General features: G+C 41.0%; 1 protein-coding gene across 2 annotated transcripts; it reads left to right on the top strand.

The window, feature by feature from the left end:
* Window positions 1-1,002: 1,002 nt before the first annotated feature.
* Window positions 1,003-14,320, top strand: acvrl1 (activin A receptor like type 1). Of its 2 annotated transcripts, none has more exons than XM_074644376.1 (10): window positions 1,003-1,581; window positions 7,511-7,582; window positions 8,969-9,202; window positions 9,531-9,730; window positions 9,812-9,911; window positions 10,001-10,147; window positions 10,273-10,548; window positions 10,701-10,898; window positions 12,483-12,613; window positions 13,253-14,320. In XM_074644376.1, exons 2-10 carry the CDS (start codon window positions 7,513-7,515, stop codon window positions 13,397-13,399), a joined length of 1,503 nt encoding a protein of 500 aa, XP_074500477.1. In that variant the 5' UTR covers window positions 1,003-1,581; window positions 7,511-7,512; the 3' UTR covers window positions 13,400-14,320. The 2 variants fall into 2 exon arrangements, with proteins under 2 accessions (XP_074500477.1, XP_074500476.1); XM_074644375.1 differs by having other exon boundaries at window positions 1,010-1,596.
* Window positions 14,321-18,752: the final 4,432 nt, after the last annotated feature.

Below are 18,752 nucleotides of genomic sequence, written 5' to 3'. Positions count from 1 at the left end.
ACGGAGTATTAGGGCCACATTGAGGAAAATAAAATAAATCTTAGATTTCGAGAATAAAGTCATAATATTACGAGGAAAAAAATCATAATATTATGAGAATAAAGTCAGAAGTTTACGAGAAAAAAAAACTTAATATTATGAGAATAAAGTCATAATATTAGTATATATGTATAGTAGTATAGTAATAGTAATTTTACAAGTTTTGTTTTTTTTCTCGTAAAATTATGACTTCATTCTGGTAAAATTATGACTTTTTTTCTCGTAAAGTTATGACTTTATTCTCGTTATACTACGACTTTTTTCTTGTAAAGGTGTGACTTTATTCTGGTAATATTACGACTTTTTTTCTTGTAAAGTTATGACTTTATTCTGGTAATATTACGACTTTTTTTTCTTGTAAAGTTATGACTTTATTCTGGTAATATTACGACTTTTTTTCTCGTAAAGTTATGTCTTTATTCTCATATATTATGACTTTTTTTCTCGTAAAGTTATGACTTTATTCTCGTTATACTACGACTTTTTTCTTGTAAAGGTGTGACTTTATTCTGGTAATATTACGACTTTTTTTTCTTGTAAAGTTATGACTTTATTCTGGTAATATTACGACTTTTTTTCGTAAAGTTATGACTTTATTCTCAAAATCTCAGATTTTTTTTTCCCCCTCAATGTGGCCCCTACCTCACTGCAAATGTTTTGCGGCTCCAGACAGATTTTTATTATTATTTTGTTTGCCTTAAATGGCTCTTTTGATAGTAAAGGTTGCTGACCCCTGCTCTACTGGCTCCTGAACTTGTAAAAAAAAAAATAAAAAAAAAAATTGTGATTAAGGTGCAAAGTGAGTAAGATACTAAGTAGTTCTTGTTTTTATGAACTCAGGATTGTTATTACATCGTGGGGTCTTTGAAGCACATTCCTGTCAGTGCAGTGCAGACAGCAGTCCACAGGGGAAAGAGGAAAATGAGAGGTTTAGCAAGAAACAGGAAAACCGCTATGAGAACACATTCCAGGCAGAGCAGAGACTCTGTAGCGGGACAATAAGGGGTGGGACAAAAGCTGTATACTATTTAAACATCTGTAATCTTGCCTTTTAGATCAGGACTATAGACAACAACAACAAAAAACTTTTAATGAGAGAGGACTTTACAGAGAGAGTTCAACTTGTGAGCTTCTCAAAGAGGAAAGAGTCCAAACGGAGGACGGTGTTGTCGGTTTATCAGCGGAGATTTGGACCGAGATGAGATAGCAGTCTGCTGTTTGTCGTCCTGCCAGGATACAGCTGCAAGCGCTTTTTTGTTTTTGTTTCACTTCTTCCACTAGTTGTTCAAAGACTGTTTTAATTTTTATAGCAAACTAGAGAAAAGGTTTGGTCGTCACAACGAAGCAGGAAGGATGTGAACATCTGCAATTGAGCCGTTTTAGACGAAAACAAGTAAAACGATTTTACTACACTCTGGAGGTGGCTATATTTTAAATTCTGCTTTTTTTTACTTGACATCCTTTGGCCAGCCACGGAGGGACACTAACTTTGCTATGGGAGACGTGCGGCGTTTGCGTCTGTCAAGTTAAAAAAAAAAAAAGGCGAGTAGAAAACAGGTAAAGCATTATTTTTCTCTTTCTTCTTTCTCTCTTTCATGCTGTGCTGTGATTCCTAACTAACTTAAAGATGTAAATTATAAGCTAACACTGAACTAAATCACCTTTGACAACGACAAACATCACTCCACGTGTTTCCAGATGTGGACCAACAGGTGTACAGAGAAGTGGCCTACCTGGACCTAAAACACAAATTAACAGCAGTGAATGATGTTCTTAAACACATCTCCTGTGTCTGATGTTGTTTTCTCATTAATAAGGGTCATAATATATTTATTGAATTTTATATTCAGTATACCTGTGGTGGAAAGTACTTTAAAGTAGCCTACATTTAGCCTATACTCAAGTATGTACTACTGTATAATGTTGAAGTATATTTTAGAAGTATTTCCACTTGATACTGCGAACTTCTGGTCCACTAACTTCACATTTCAGAGGCAAATATTGAAGCAGCTAGCTTTACTTTTTAATCCACTGCATTTATCTTAGCTATAGCTATATTTGCAAGTAGCCTACAGCTAGACCGATAAAGTCAATAAAGTCGATAAAGTCGATAAATAGGTCAATATTAGCTTATTGCAGATATTGTATATCGGCCAACAGGTAAAGAGAAATTGCGGTAACGTTACAGAAATGTCAAATACCGGAGGGCAATTAAAAGTATATTTATTTACTGTAAAATGTCATATATCACATACATCACACTTTTAAGTTCATGATTTGTGTTAATGTAAAATAAAAGACTATTGGCTCACAGGATTATAGCATATTTTTTAAATGATCAAATATCGATTTGGTGACTCGGTATCGGTACTTTAACAAATTAAACGGACACCATCTTATTAATATGATAAACAACCTTTGAAGCTCCCCTTCTAACAGTTACATAATTAAATTAATGCTGCTGACATATTAATGCATAAGTAATTATGATCAAATTATATAATACATGATAATATAAAACCCTGACATGGGTCATTCTGCTGCGTAATATTGAGTACTTTTAATACCATAAGAACATTTGCTATGTGTGTTTTACTTAAAGGTACAGTGTGTAGGATTTGGTGGCATCTAGTGGTGTGGTTGCAGATTGCAACCAACGCAGTACCCCTCCGCTCACTCCTTCCTTTTCAAGACTCACCTCACTCAGAGGCCATCCTTACCATAATAACACAACTTAAAGAGGAAAGGAGGTCAGATGGCGGCTGGCGGTACCACAGTTTTGCACTCTGCAGACCTCTTACCGCAGTTTCACAAGTGGCCCTCAGGTAATGTAAAAACACAAAAGGCTCTTGCTAGAGGGCTACTGTAGAATCATGGCAGAGCAACACAGCGGACTCCGTGTAGAGGACCCGCTCCCTATGTAGATACGAAGGGCTCATTCTAAGATAACGAAAACACGGTTCGTTTTTTCAGGTGATTATACACTAATGAAGACATTATGAATATTATATTCCATTTCTGCTAATAGAGTCCCCAAAATGCTACACACTGTTCCTTTAAGTAAGATTTTGAATGTGTGACTCTACTTTTACATTGTTTTATGGCTACTTTTGCTTAAGTTAAGGATCTGAATACTTCCTGCACCACTGGCCTGTACTTTGTGGCTAGAGCCGTCTTTCAAAACATGTTGGGGTGAAGCAAAATTGCCATAATTGCTGGAAGTGCTGGTTTGTATCTTAGACCATGAATCATAGCTGTATTTCTCCTACCTGCATATTATTTACCCATCCCTTTCCCTCCCTCCCTCACCCATCCTACACACACACACACACATGCGGGGGAGACATTTGCCCTTTTTGTGTATAGGTCATGATAGAAGTCACATGCTCTTTCCAGGTGTGTTGTCAGTCCATGACATCAGGTGTGTGTCACTCATTTTCATACCCACATCTACATGTATTTGTCACTTTTTCTTCTTCTTTGGAATCAAAGACCAAACTGTGCACAGTGTAGTGAGGTATATTGCTCCTTTTCTTCCCCAGACATGCATTCACGGTATGCATGTGAGAGCATGCAGACAGCAACTGAGCCATAAAGCCTGCCAAGCCTTGCTTTGTCTGTTAAGAAATGAAGATACAATCAGTCTGTCGCTGTAACTAGCAGACAGTCGCAAGAGGTTTTTACCACTTTAAACAAACAGAGAACACAAGCGTTTTAAATGTGTGTCTATGTCATTATAAAAGAACTGAATGTGATGTCTTCTTGCCATATAAACCACATAATAGAGGCTTTTAAAGTGCTTAAAGTTACTTTCCAGAGACAGAGTTCTGTTTTTTTTTGGTATGATGAGGCCCAGTGGAGGGGCTGTTAGAGGCTGCTGTGCTTTATGCCATGCCCCCGCCATCCACCACTATAACCACACAGTCATCCAGATGGAATGAGAGATCTGCTTCCCCGAGTTATAGCTCTGTAGATGAGAGGAAGAGATGACAATGGATCTTTTCCCCTTGGGTCACAAGGGTGTAGCGTTGGACAGAATGGAGACAAACAGGAGAGAGGAAGTGTGCTGGAGTCTAAAGTCAGGCTTCCTTCGATGGAGGACGTGATTAATACTATCTCCTGTCAGGATGATAAAAATGATAGCTAAGGAAATAAGACACAGTCATGCTCCTACCCTGGGAATAAGTTCATTCTGCAGGTGGAGTTGTGTTTAAGCTATTCCTCCGCTGGACCCGCAGATTAACCACCTCTGACATGAAGGCTGCATGACACAGGAAGTGCTCCTTTTCTGTTTAGTAAAATATGGCTTGTGGTTTTAGCGAGTCAGAGCAGAGTGCAGTGGGTTCTCATCTGCTGAGCTGGAGCCTCACTGCTAACCCACATAGGAGTGAGTCTAAAGATAGTTTGTCAGACTCATTTGTTATCAGATTTCTCATGTGAAATGAAAATCCAATCTAGCAGGTTTCACATTTGATTTGACACTTTGATAAGCATGGGGAAACTCCAGTCACAGTGTGTGTTCTCATTTTCAAGACATCCAGCTGTGTATAGAATAGATGCATTTTAAAGATATGTAGTTTTGCTAAACACCTTCACACTTCTGGTTTTGCTTCAGTGACATTTGACCCAATGACTAAGGTTACTGTGATGGCTTCCTGTAGTTTGTGCTTAAATATATCTAGCCAGATGCATCAAAACTAAAGGAGGATATCCGTAGTATTGTGCTGACACGTGCAAGTTCCACCGCCAGATGTGTGCAGTTCAAGGGTTATTTGCTGTGGGAGGCGTGAGGTAGGACTTCTATAATATTTGATGATAAAACATGCTGTTCACTTACAGCAAGCAATGGCTCATCTGGAAAATATATTAACTATTTCTGAAAATATCTTCCATTTTAATTTAAACAGCCTGCTGCAGACTAGCCAAAGCAGGATTATATTAACATATTTTTTAATGAAATTTGGGACAGTGATCAGTTTGTTTAATAAGCATACTGAAGAACCACCTGGTTGAGTCTGAATTTATTTAGTATGGCCAAACAGGACTCTGTACCTGACTGAATCCTTAAGCTGACTAACTGGTGTGACTTTCTATTTTTTTTTCCTTAAGCATACTAGAGATGTAAATCGTTGGCCTAACAGTGATTCAATTCAGTTCACAACTCAGTACTTTCTTTTTTTGATCAGATTTGTAAAGGAGGTTTTTATTCGGTAACTAATAGCTCAGCCCGTTCTCATTCCCAGGGCGTCAAACACCGATGCTTTGTCTCACCCATCGTCGCGTGATACCGCCGCACAAGGCGCCCTTTAGCGCCGGTATGAGACGCACCGGGCTTTCCATTAACTACAATGTAAACCCATCCGTGGCAACAGTAAATGCTCAGAAAGTGGTGTGGTGACGTAGTTTAAAGAGTGAAAAGACACACAGGCCGTGTGGGAATTGGAGGTGGATGGCTTTCATCCAGGAGACCACCGTCCGTGTCCCGCGCGTTAAGTTTCACTTTCATGGTACAATCAGCTGTTCATTCGTGTCCCATGTTCACAACGTTAAGTTGCATTTTTACAAACGTAGTAGTTTTAAGCTCAATCATGTAGTTTTTCCCTAAACCTAACTAAGTGGTTTCGTTGCCTAAATCTAAAGTGACACCAAGCGGCGTGATAAAGCGCCAGTATGTGACGAGTTGGGATGAGAACGTGTTGGATAGCTACAGTGGATTTAAGATACAAACAACCAAAGTGGCATATATAACAGTACAGCAAAACTAAATGAAATGTCTTTTTTATATAATTTCATTCAATTGATCAATTTCACCAGTGTAATGCAGTTACATTGGCGTTACTTATAACTAATCCAATGAATGACACATTACAACCCTAACACATACAGAGAATGAATGAATGAGTTTCGCCGACCTTTCCTCGACCTCAAGAGTTTTCAGAACAGTCCCTCAGTCAGATTAGTTTTGTGATGTATTACTTATCTCAAGCTAGTGTTGGGCATCTTAGTTGAATTTTTTTTACAACACAAATGTCTGCCTTCAGGGTAGGAAAAATGTGTCACAGGTAATAAATGTAACCTGTGGATTTCTTTGGAATATGGTTTGTTAACCCCGTGTTATCCTGCATTGTTCTCTGGGCAATGACAGGAAAAAGATTCAAAAGAGGTGAGAGGCGGCAGCCGTTACGAACCTTCTTGTTTCCTTATTGGACTTCAGTCAGCCTCTATGGCAACTGTCTCTGAATGCACACAGTTCAATTGGCGCCTATCTCAGTCCATACAATTGCACACATTTGAGATTTAATATAAGCCACCTCAGCGGTTACAGGACAGACCTCAGGTGTTGCATATAATACAGATTGCAAGCAAAAGAGGCTGCCAGCAGGCCATGGTAAATCCAGAGTCTGAGCAAATTGTGCCATATTAGCCAGCTAAACTGCTCTCAACTCTCAATGCCTCTCAAACAACAGCATTTCCAAAAGACTTGCTTTTTAGGTGATAGGAATACTGCTGCTACACAACGGCAAAGAAAGACCTTAAAAGACCTCAGGGTTTACGTGGGTGGTTGTGTTATTGTGTGTTTTTTTAAGACGGTAAGTTAAAAGCATTTTTATGTTTTTTATAATTCCTTGGTGACAACATAAGAGACAGCGAGATAGCAAAATGTGATTGAAATGAAATCACAAAGAATAGAGTCTAAATGTACGGAACATAAAAAACCCAAGAGGCTTATGTAATTCATATTTAGCACAGTGTATGTAGCAAAACAAACAACATAGGATCCGTTACAGTGGATATTCATACAGTGTTTTAAACTACATTTGTTCACTTTTTACTAATATTTTAAATGTAACATGTCTGACTCACCTGGGTGTCAAGTTACAGACTAGAGTGTGCTTCAGCAGTGAGAGAGGCTGTATGACGGCCCTCCTACTTGCGTGACCCTCAACAGCGCAGCCCTAAACAATGAGCAGACCTGAGTCTCGCCGGCCAGCCGGGTGGGGCCACTCAATGGCAGGAAGCGTAGCCATCAATATTTACTCTGTGAGCAGGGCAGTCGAGGAGTCGACAGGCCTGGAGCCTGGGTAGCACAGCGCCACACGCAGTCTCGGCACACATGCACAAACACTCTGGAGTGCTGTTACGGCCTCCTTCCCCTGAGCCCCCTTTTCCCACCCAATGCAATTACAACACAGGCAGACAGGCTGGGCCCTCGGACTGTTGTTTTTGACCTCATAGCTTCCTCTGCCAAAGAGTCCGGGGCTTTAACCGCTGCTCGACTCCTCATAGACACACGATTAAGTTACAGTCTGTAAATTCCAGTTGAAATGTCAGGGCCTTGTTTTTCCATGATGCGCCAAATTAAATCTCTGGTTTCTCATTATGACAGCTCCTAATAAAGAGACAACACTAATTGTTTTATCATCATTTGATTATATTAACTGCTATTAATTGTTTTGTTTCTGTTTCACAGAGATGGGAAGCTCTGCTCTGCTCACAGTGGTGCTAGTTGGGGCGCTTCTGTGGATCTCTGCTGTCCACGCAGGTGAGTCAATGGTCACATGTAGAAGATATTCAGTGTTGTAAAGAGCATTCACCATGGAACAAAGTGAATGGGATGTGATAGGGATGCACCGATACCGGATCGGATATCGGTGACAATGGGGCCGATCTATCCGATTTTGTTTATATACTATTATACTGGAATTTTAATTCCTGTTTAAGTTTTGACCAATTTGTTGCTGCATTAAAAAGGGTTTACACTAATAATGTAATTCCTGTTCATTTTTAAGATTTAAGAAGTTGCTGGTGTACAATTTATTATTTTAATAATAGATATCAATTCAGTAACCGTATATCTATGTATTTATTTATCACACTTTACAAAAGTAAAATTCAAGCATGATGTTTCCTTACACATAAAAAAAGGAGCCCAGTCACTTCCACACAGAAAGGCATATATGTTATTAATTAAACACTGGCATTGGATCGGTAGCCTACTCAGTATCGGCCGATACCCAAAGCCCGGGTATCAGTATCTGTATCGGGACTGAAAAAGTCTGATTGGTGCATCCCTAGTTCCATTCAATAAAAGCTTCATTAAAGGAAACGTTTGATAAATGAATCATGTGACTCTAATATGAAGGTCACTAGCACGGCAGAACCCACTGCGATATGCAGCTTTTAGTTCTTTGTGCGAGCTGGAGAACCAAAAACATAGACTGCATGGTTCAGTCTCATGGTCCTCACCAATCCTCCAGTGTAAAACAATAGGTAGCTGTTTCCAGCAAACAAGCTCAGACAGGCAGAGTGCACACTACCTTCCCTGCATGAAATGCAGAGGTAAAGTATATGAGTGGTTGGGGAAGACCTCAGCTAAAAGGCTCAGGAATATTGGGTTTACTTTTGTCAGGTGATCAGAGAGCTCTGAATCTTTTTGCCTTAGTGGTCAAAAATGTTGTAATGTGACTTTAACCATTTTGAACAAATCTGTTTTAAAATGTGTGATTTAGTTCAACATTTCCAAATACTCTCTTGCACACTTATTGCCAGTGTGCTCTTGGTTAAGGTATTGCGTGCTAATGGTAGCACCCGTGCCTAAGGTTGCCTACCCGTTCTATTGTATCTAAAAATACTTAACCACACAGCCTTAGTCATCTATGTGATGTCTTGTGGCTGCCAGGAAATCATTATTGCAATATTTTTCCTTCGATCACCACCCTTGAGGAAGTCAAGGTCTCTTTACTAGTATAGTTCATCACTTTACTACTAATCTTTGAATATTGATTTGTGTAATGTGTGTTAGGCCTTGCTTTTCTTACACATTTCCCAGATCAATCATCTGTGGTCGCCAGTTTCTCAATTTACTATTGACTTGTAAGACTTGCCTTTCTGTCAACATTGTCTGTGTGTGTATTTTCTTGTGCTTCAGATTCCCAAGACGATGGGAAGGTGCTGTGTACATGCGAGAACGGAAAAGGCACCTGCGTGAATGGAACTTGCAGAGGAATCGTCTGCTTCTATACGTGGGTTCACGGCAATGAGGAGAGGGGCTGTTTCACAGATAACATCAGGGAGCAGTGCTCCACCTCCTTCGAGCGCTTCTTTATCAGCTGCTGCAGAGAGAATCAGTGCAACGCCCTCGCCACACCACCTCCAAACATTAGTCAGTACCTAATGCCTTTACTTTGCAATATTTAAATATCACATCCATGAATCTGACCAATGTGGAACTGAGCCTCCTCGTTTAGTACCACACAATTCAGTGCACATCCTGCTTTACTTTGTACTGATGGGATTCAAAGCTTCCCTCTAGACAGTAACTGGTTCCCCCTTGTGGTCAGTTAGAGCAAATTTAGACTCTGTGGCTTTCCTTTTTTTGGACTGATGATGCCCTGAATGTCATGTTACTTGCGTGTTTACCTTTAATCAAAAATAATTCCTAACCTCTCCTCCTCAATGTACTGAAATTGGAAATGTGTATCTAAATGTAGAGCCGACAACAACGCCCCCAGACCTCAGTCGTCCGGAGCTGTGGATCACGTTGTCTTTGCTGCTATTAATCACAACTGCCAGCGTGTGTGGCATAGTGCTGTTCCTGCGCTTCCGACGTGCACATGGCAGACTGAGAAATGTTGAAGACCATGATGTCACCATGCTCAAGGTCCCTAATGGAGATGACCCTACATACGGCGTAAGAGACATTTGATGTTTGACACGATACCATCAAAAGAAGTTTTTGAGTTCTTACATTTGGATTATTTCTGTGTCTCAGGATATCTTTGATGAGTTTTGTACATCAGGGAGCGGGACAGGGCTGCCCTATCTGGTCCAAAGGACTATGGCCAGACAAATCTCACTTGTCCAGTGTGTCGGTGAGTCTCCTTCCTCACCACTGCTGCTCTTCTTTGACCAGTTTTGTTTATAGCTTTGCAGTTGTGTAATTGTGTCACTCTGCTTCCAGGTAAAGGCAGGTATGGGGAGGTGTGGAGGGGAACTTGGATGGGGGAGAGTGTGGCTGTCAAGATTTTTTCCTCCAGGGACGAGCAGTCCTGGTTCAGAGAGACGGAAATCTACAATACTGTACAGCTGCGACATGACAACATATTGGGTACGGCAGCAGATTAAAGTCCCAAAGAAATTTTTCTTGTGATATGTTTTCAGAGTCGGTGTCATTTTTAAAAGCATCAGCCAAAAGACAGACGTTGAAATAGCAATCTCTTATTGTGGCTTTAGGTTTCATAGCCTCTGACATGACATCCAAGAATTCCAGCACCCAGCTGTGGCTCGTCACCCACTTTCATGAGCTGGGTTCGCTCTACGACTTCCTGCAGTACAGCAGCCTGGAGCCTGAGAGCTGCCTGAGGATGTGCCTGTCTGTGGCCTGTGGCCTGGTCCACCTTCACACTGAGATCGTCAGCTCCCAGGAAAAGCCGGCTATCGCCCACCGAGACCTGAAAAGCCGAAACATTCTGGTGAAGCGTAACGGACAGTGCTGCATCGCTGACCTTGGTGAGGGTTGTGTCTATGTGTTTCCAACTTCTGCTGAGCGTTATGATTAATGTGTTGAGACAAAACAGCTGTTTCGTGCTGATTTTGATAGTTTTATTATTCACTGTAAATTAAAAGGTTGCATTTGTTCTCTGTTCCTGCTCTCTCGTCAGGTTTGGCTGTGATACACTCTCAGTCCCATGACTACCTTGATGTGGGCACCAACCCTCGCGTGGGGACAAAGCGCTACATGGCCCCTGAAGTGCTGGATGAGACTATTCGTATGGATGTCTTTGAGTCCTACAAGCAAACTGACATCTGGGCCTTGGGCCTGGTTTTCTGGGAAATTACCCGCAGGACCAATGTCAATGGTAAGAAGTAGGGCTGTCAAAGTTAACGCGATAATAATGCATTAACGCAAATTCATTTTAACGCCACTAATTTCTTTGACGCATTAGCACAAACGATATTTTGGAGGTTGTAGAGGGCTCAGTTTTAAAGCTAAACTAGAAAAACTAAGGAATCCATTAGTACCAACCATGTTATACTAGCTTGTCACGAAGGAAGCTAAATAATGCTTCAAATTTATGCTAAATTTAGGCGAGGAAAAACTGTCATGGCCATTTTCAAAGGGATATGTAATTGGAAATGGGTTCCGTGGGTACAAACGAGTCTCCCCTTTACAGATATGCCCACTTTATGATAATCACATGCAGTTTGGAGCAAGTCATAGTCAAGTCAACAGACTGACACACTGACAGCCGTTGTTGTCTGTTGGGCTTGAGTTTGCCATGTTATGATTTGAGTTTATTTTTGAATGCTAAGTGCAGTACATGTGAGGATTTCTGGACAATATTTGTCATTGTTTTGTGTTGTAAATTGATTTCTAATAATAAATACATGCATTTGCATAAAGCAAGCATATTTGCCCACTTTCCATGTTGATAAGCGTATTAAATACTTGACAAATCTCCCTTTCATGTACATTTCGAACAGATAAACATATTAATTTGTGATTAATCATGATTAACTATAGACAATCATGTGATTAATCGCGATTAAATGTTTGACTCAATTGACATCCCTAGTAGGAAAACAACAGCCTATTAGTATATTGTGCCTTTACATTCATTTGCAAAGCTATTTGGAGATTTTAGTTTTGACCTATTTAAACTGAAGGAAGAAAATGGTACAGTGTGCATTTATATATCAATGTATGTTTTAAAAGTTGATGTATTACCCATCCACTCAGGCACATCATGTTGGAAATGTGTTTTCTCTGTCATGTCCGTCTGGCTCTGTATACATAAGAAGCGGTCAGTCCCATGTCTCTCAGCACTCCAGTGTTTTCCTAGTCTGTGTCTGTCTCTACTATCCTCTCTCATGATTAGCACTGCAGTAATTATAAACAGTCTTATCTGGTGTCAGCACTCTCTTGTACATAGTCCAGATGCCCGTGCACACAATTCGTAGATGCAAGCACACATCCATGCTTAAACGACCACGCACGCACACGCACGGGCACAAACACACTTAGTCCAGATGTATAGACATTCATAACTTTATGTGTGTGTTCCCACACACGCACATACACTCAGCAGGCCTTGCAGATCTCCATCCCAGTGTAGTCGCCAGGGAATTGATATCTTTCCCTGCTCTCTTGTTTAGTCAAACATAATTTACAAAACTCCCACTACAGACTATATCTCAATTTCCAAGTGTGCTATTTCAGGCCTCGCATGAAGAGACATGTATGTTCTGAAAATGTATGAGGAGGTAAATTAGAGGTATAACGGTTATCTACTCATGAGGTTGATAATGGGTTACAATATTTAACATTACAGTCACCCACTGACTCCCACAGCCAAGACTGTTGGTGTGATTGCTTGGTAGTTGTTTTTCTGCTCAACTGGAGAAGAAACGGCACACTGACTCTTTATTTTGGATTGTTTTAGGGATCGTGGAGGAGTACCGCCCTCCCTTCTTTGACCAGGTGCCCGTAGATCCCAGCTTTGAGGAGATGAAGAAGGTGGTGTGTGTGGACCAGCAGAGGCCCAGCCTGCACAACAGGCTCCATTCCCACCCTGTAGGCTATTTGATGACACACACATGCACACACACACATAAGTGCAATTATATTTGTATCCTCATACAACGGTTCGTATGATATCTTAAGAAAAGTTTCATTTTTCGTGCGTTTTCCTACAAATGTTCAGCAACAAGTGATGCACGTGTCAATTTCCGCTCCAGTCTTTTCAAAATAATCTTCCATCTTCACAGGAAACAACTTTAGGTTTGGGCAACAAAAGTCTTTAGTTAGGTTTAGGAAACGATTGTGGTTTCGGTTAAAGTGACTCCAGAAGTGGCGTACCTTACGTGTGGAAATTACGTGACAAATAAATCAACTTCTGGTTTCACACGTGAAAGTGACACGGTGAAAGTCTGGTGTTTCTTAGACCCACGCGTCCACGTGGACCTCCTCACTACATGGTGTTTGTCACCCTTTATACTTTGTGTTTCACAATTATGTTGATTATATACAAATTGATTTCGTGGAACATAAATATACGATATACAGTGCATTACTTTTCATAGGTATAGCTCACATAGGCTCATAAATGGGTGTAAATGTAGAGCACATACTCTGTAGGACACATATGCCACACGTGTTTCATTCTACTGGGATGGCCGACTTGTATTTTACATCATGTCTCTGTGTGTCCAGATCCTGACGGCCATTGTGAAGATCATGAAGGAGTGTTGGTACCAGAGCCCACCAGCCCGCCTCACTGCCCTGCGGGTGAGGAAGACGCTCTCCAAACTGGACCAAGACAGTGACTTCAGCATTGAGAAACTCAAGCGGGACATCTAGACCAGAGCGCCGGGATGAAACGGGGACAAAAGATTGAAAACGCCAGAAGGGATTATACACCACATTCCCACAGCACGAGGTGCATATCATTAGCATGTTTTGAGCTAATGACTCACACAGTCACTGCATTATATTAGAACCATATGACTTTGAGCAGTAGTGTCTAGACTGCCTCCCAAGGCTATTTTTTTTTTTCGGAGCCTAATTTTTATCTGGTGCCTCAAACCAAAAGGCCTCGCCATAAAAATGATCAAAGTTTATTTTTATGTTCAGTTAATAAAAGTAATTTCCAAAGCAGAATAATTTCGCAGAACAATTCATAGGCTGTTCTGCAAAAACAGGGTTGTATTCATAAATGTCTTAATCGGCCATCATCAAAACGGAAAGGAAAAGCTGGCATAGCACCATTACTCATCATCTTGTCGAGAAGAGGAGGAGCATGCCATGCTAGACTTCCTCTGAATTATAGTAAAATTGCACAATGGGTTTTCCCAACCACAGAAAACGCAGATGCCTTAGTGGGTTTTTTGTGCTATGAATACAGGAAATATGTAAGTAATAACATGCTCATACCAAAGCACATTACCTGTTATGTAAGCATATTTAACTTATATAAAATGAGCATTTATTATCCGCACACAGGCACATTGAGCTATTTAGTTGTACATATTCTAACAGCATTGAAGCTGTTGTCTTGTATCACCATTGGGTTTATTGTAAATATATTTTAAAAGGGGTATTATTTTCTATTATTCAACAATGAGACACATTTTGTATACTTTTTTACGACACATTTTCAAAGTATTTTTTTTTTTTTACATTTCTGTAGGCCAATAACGTACCATCACCATTACTATGGTAGGACTTCACAGACAGACATGTAATGTTGTATATGTTGAATAAAGGATTGTATTTTTCAACAGTTTGCGCCGTAGATATTGTTTTCTACCACTGATGTTTGCAATTGTCTCATTGACCAGTAGAGGTCATCAGATGACAGACAAACATTGATCCATGTTGTTTACAGTAGTGCAGCTTACTGTGGGGGATTTACGGTGTCATCAGTTTTGCAATCGTGTTTTCCTTTTCTTAAATTTATTAAACAAAAAAGTTGAGACCAATATTTCATCACAACACTTAAGTATAAAAACTGTTTACCAATGCCAGTGGAAGGTAAGGGGTTGATTATTTTACACAGCTTATTATATAATCGGCATAGTTGAACCGCCGTAATAGCCCACGTGTCACTTGCATGAAACGTCATTAAGATAAGATAACATGTTCATTTTTCTCTCAGTCACACCAGCCTCACATAGTAAACTAGAAAATATAAATAGATTCATGTAAGACAAGCCCGACTGAATGGGGACTTTGTGGATAAACATGTAAAAAATAGGTTATATATTGATTTTTCTGCTTTATTCTTAGTAGTTATTGATGTGGTTTGAAAATATAATATAAACATAACCTTCCATTTTGTCATTTTAAAGGATGAATGCAAACATTCAGGCCTATCCAATCTAAGGAGTTTTATTTCAAACTAACGTGTAGATCCTTTTTAAAACTACTTGTAAACACTTTTGTTTACTCTTCAGATGAGTTACAAATCTACCCACAACCTTTTGGTTTTAGCTTTAACCCTAGCAGCCATAGTGTATGGTCAGATTTATCTCATTTTATAAACACTTATATAACAACATGCTTTACCAATGATCTGGGAGGAAAACTTGGTCAAGGTGAAGCATAAAAGCAACAAGTTTGAGGTGCAGAATGTCACAAAATGTCCAACAAGAATCCAAATAGCCAAGATTGTTGCCTAGTGGTTGGTTAAAATAATTGTATCAGCTCCTTCATGTAATATCTGCATGCCGGTGTTTTCTTTTTCTATCTGTTGTGCTTGCTCTCCCTTTATCTGTTGGGATGTGTGTGTGTTTTCTGTCTGTCTGGTTGTTGAACAAACTGTAGAGAGATAATACTCCCTCAAAGCCCCCGTCTGTCTGGTCAGTCAGATGCAGAGCTGGTTATTTTTAACACTGCAGGAGGGGGTTGTTCAAGTACCAGAGAGGCCAAACTCCCTGTCTGTGAGTGCAGAAGCCCATCTCTCTTCTGTGTATTCTTGTTCACAGTGGGATCATTCCAACTGGCTCTGTAGAGACAGAGGGATTTGTCCAGCTGACAACGTACAATGAAGAAATGTGGAGATAAATTGGACAGGGCTGACGATGGACAGATATAAAGCCACAGAGGACACTATGTAGACACAATTAGGCTCGAGGATAGATCAGGGAGAGTGCTAGCAAAAGGACAGGTGATAAAAGCAGGCACAGATAAAGTCCCAAATGTACCTGGTTACAGCCTGAGCTACATTCTCAAGCAGTGGCAGCTGGGTGTGTTAGTGCGGCATAGACAGGTCGGGTCTCTAAGCTTAGAGAAAACCCCGGACGGATCTGGACTAAAAGAGCTTTTGTGATCTTTAGGTCCGGGATTATTTTACACACTCTCATTACAAACTGCAAGCAGCTGTAACTTTCTCAAAAAATCTGATACAGCAGCTGATATGTGACCTGAGATGAACTGGAACAGTAAGGAATGAAATGTTGCAATTTTTTGTTCTATGCAAACCAAATTGGTCTCACAGATTTTGATCAGGGGACAGCTGATGGAAGTATAGATTATAGAGGTGGGGGAAGAAATTGATACAGCATAGTATCGCGTCGAAAACTAGAAAAACCTGAGGAATCGATTGGTACCAGTCATGTCGGGAAGAACGCTAGATAACGCTCAAATGTTACCCAACATTTTGGCGAGGAAAAACTGGCATGGCCATATTCATGGGAGTTGTCTTCGACCAGGATATGTCCTTTAACTCTCACATAAAACAAACCTCACGGACTGCCTTCTTTCATCTACGTAACATTGCAAAGATCAGGCACATCCTGTGTCAAAATGATGCAGAAAAATTAGTCCATGCATTTGTTACCTCTAGACTCGATTACTGCAACTCCTTATTATCAGGCTGCTCCAATAAGTCTCTTAAGACTCTCCAGTTGATCCAGAATTCTGCAGCACGTGTACTGACTAGAACTAGAAAAAGAGATCATATTACGCCTGTATTAGCTTCTCTACACTGGCTGCCTGTAAAATCCAGAATAGATTTTAAAATCGTCCTCCTCACCTACAAAGCGCTAAACGGTCAGGCCCCATCATATCTTAAAGAGCTCATAGTACCCTACTACCCCACTAGAGCACTGCGCTCACAGAATGCAGGGTTACTTGAGGTTCCTAGAGTCTCCAAACGTAGAATGGGAGCCAGAGCCTTCAGCTATCAAGCTCCTCTTCTCTGGAACCAGCTCCCAGTTTCAGTCCGGGAGGCAGACACCGTCTCTACATTTAAGAGTAGGCTAAAGACTTTCCTCTTTGATAACGCTTATACTTAAGCTGCTATAGGCATAGACTGCCGGGGGACTTCCTATGACACACTGTCATAAGGAACTTCCTATGACACACTGAGCTCCCCTCTCCTTATGTATATACTCATGTCCCATGTCCATGTTGTTACTAACTTCATTCCTTCCCGGGAGTCCTTGTGCCTCCTTGTCTCGCAGCTAACCGTGGAGCGGGGTCACACCTGGAGCGAGGTTATACCTGGAGCATGGGTACACTTGGAGCAGGGTTTCACCTGGATCTTGGTGGTCTCCGGTATTGTGGCTGCATCTGCTGCCGCGTCGGTGCCTGCTTGACACCAACTGCTACCATCCCTAATTAACTACGTCTGTACGAGGGACTACCAATGCTAACGAGGGATTTCCAACACCTAGTGACAATGTGGCAGCCTGGAGAATAACACTTCTCAATCACTGCCAAAGACATCAAGAGCTCCCAGCAAGCATGCTGATGCTGCAGGAACCAACGCACAGGCATCGATCGCAGGGACGTCCCACACCAATACACATGGACGTACTGAGGAGAGATGCTGGACAGTGCTGGCTTTCCGATAGTTGTATTATCACTCTTTCCATCCACCACTATTGGTTTTGTGTTATCAGTCCTACTTGTATTAGCTATTACAGCTGCTAGACTGCTATTGTGGCTGCTTCTCTATCTCTCTCTCTCTATCTCTCTCTCTCTCTCTCTCTCTCTCTCTCTCTCACTCTCTCTCTATCTATCTATCCCCCCAGCCGGTCTTGGCAGATGGCCGCCCGCCCTGCGCCCGGTTCTGCTCCAGGTTTCTTCCCAGTAATCGGGGAGTTTTTCCTGGCCACAGTGCGCTTGGTGGATCCTGTTGGGTCTCTAAACTATGGTGTACGGTCATAGACCTGCTCTATATATAAAGCGTCTTGAGATAACTTCTGTTGTGATTTGACGCTATACAAAAATAAATTGATTTGATTTGATTTGATTCAAAGTAGTCCCTTGACCTCTGACATCAAGATATGTGAATGAAAACTCTGAGATGAACAGAGTGAAAATTGTATCTTATTAGATAAAACAGATGTTGACAAACTGCATATTCTGCAGTTGAAAAAAGGCATATTATACTAATACTCAGCGGATCGCAAAATGTTTAAAATCGCAATAAGATTGTATTATGACTTAAGTGTCGTTATAATATCATATCGTGGGGCCTCTGGTGAGTCCCAACCCTAATGGATTAGGCAACTGCAGAGCTCCGAAGCTATAATATAAATAAGGGATTTGTTTGAGAATTGATCCGTCATTGAATATGGATGAATAGACACATGTGTCATATAGTCTGACTAGTACTGGTGCTGCCAGAACAGCACAAATGGAGGAAGTCCCATAGTCACCTGCTGTGCACATAAGGCCTATCAGCTCTCCCCCTGCTGCCTTCTAACCTACATCCATACTTAGAGAAAGGTTTCGGAGTCAGTCACATTTACGTTGGATTCCTCTTTCATTTGTGACTGTGTCATGCCTGACTTCGAACATCTACTTTAAAGGTACAGTTTGTAGGATTTGGTGACATCTAGTGATGTGGTTGCAGATTGCAACCAACTGAGTACTCCACCGCTCACTCCTCCCTTTCCAAGACTGCGGTAACGTGAGCCGCCAATGCAAAACCATGGTAACGCCGTTCGCCTCGCTCAGAGGCCATCCTTACCATAATAACACTACTTTAGGAGCAACGGAAGTCAAACCATGGTTTTGCACTCTGCAGCTCACGTTGACAGTTTCACAAGCATGTCAGAGAACTATGGTGCCCTTCAGGTGATGTAAAAACGTGAAAGGCTCTCTCTAGAATCAGTGTTTGGCTATGCTACTGTAAAGACATGGCGGAGCAACATGTCGAACTCCGTGAAGACGACCCGCTCCCTATGTAGATATGAAGGGC

Source organism: Sebastes fasciatus, chromosome 8, assembly GCF_043250625.1.
Source record: "Sebastes fasciatus isolate fSebFas1 chromosome 8, fSebFas1.pri, whole genome shotgun sequence".
Taxonomy (NCBI): domain Eukaryota; kingdom Metazoa; phylum Chordata; class Actinopteri; order Perciformes; family Sebastidae; genus Sebastes; species Sebastes fasciatus.
Note: the sequence above shows the minus strand (reverse complement) of the source record. Positions and strands in the feature narration are given on the sequence as shown.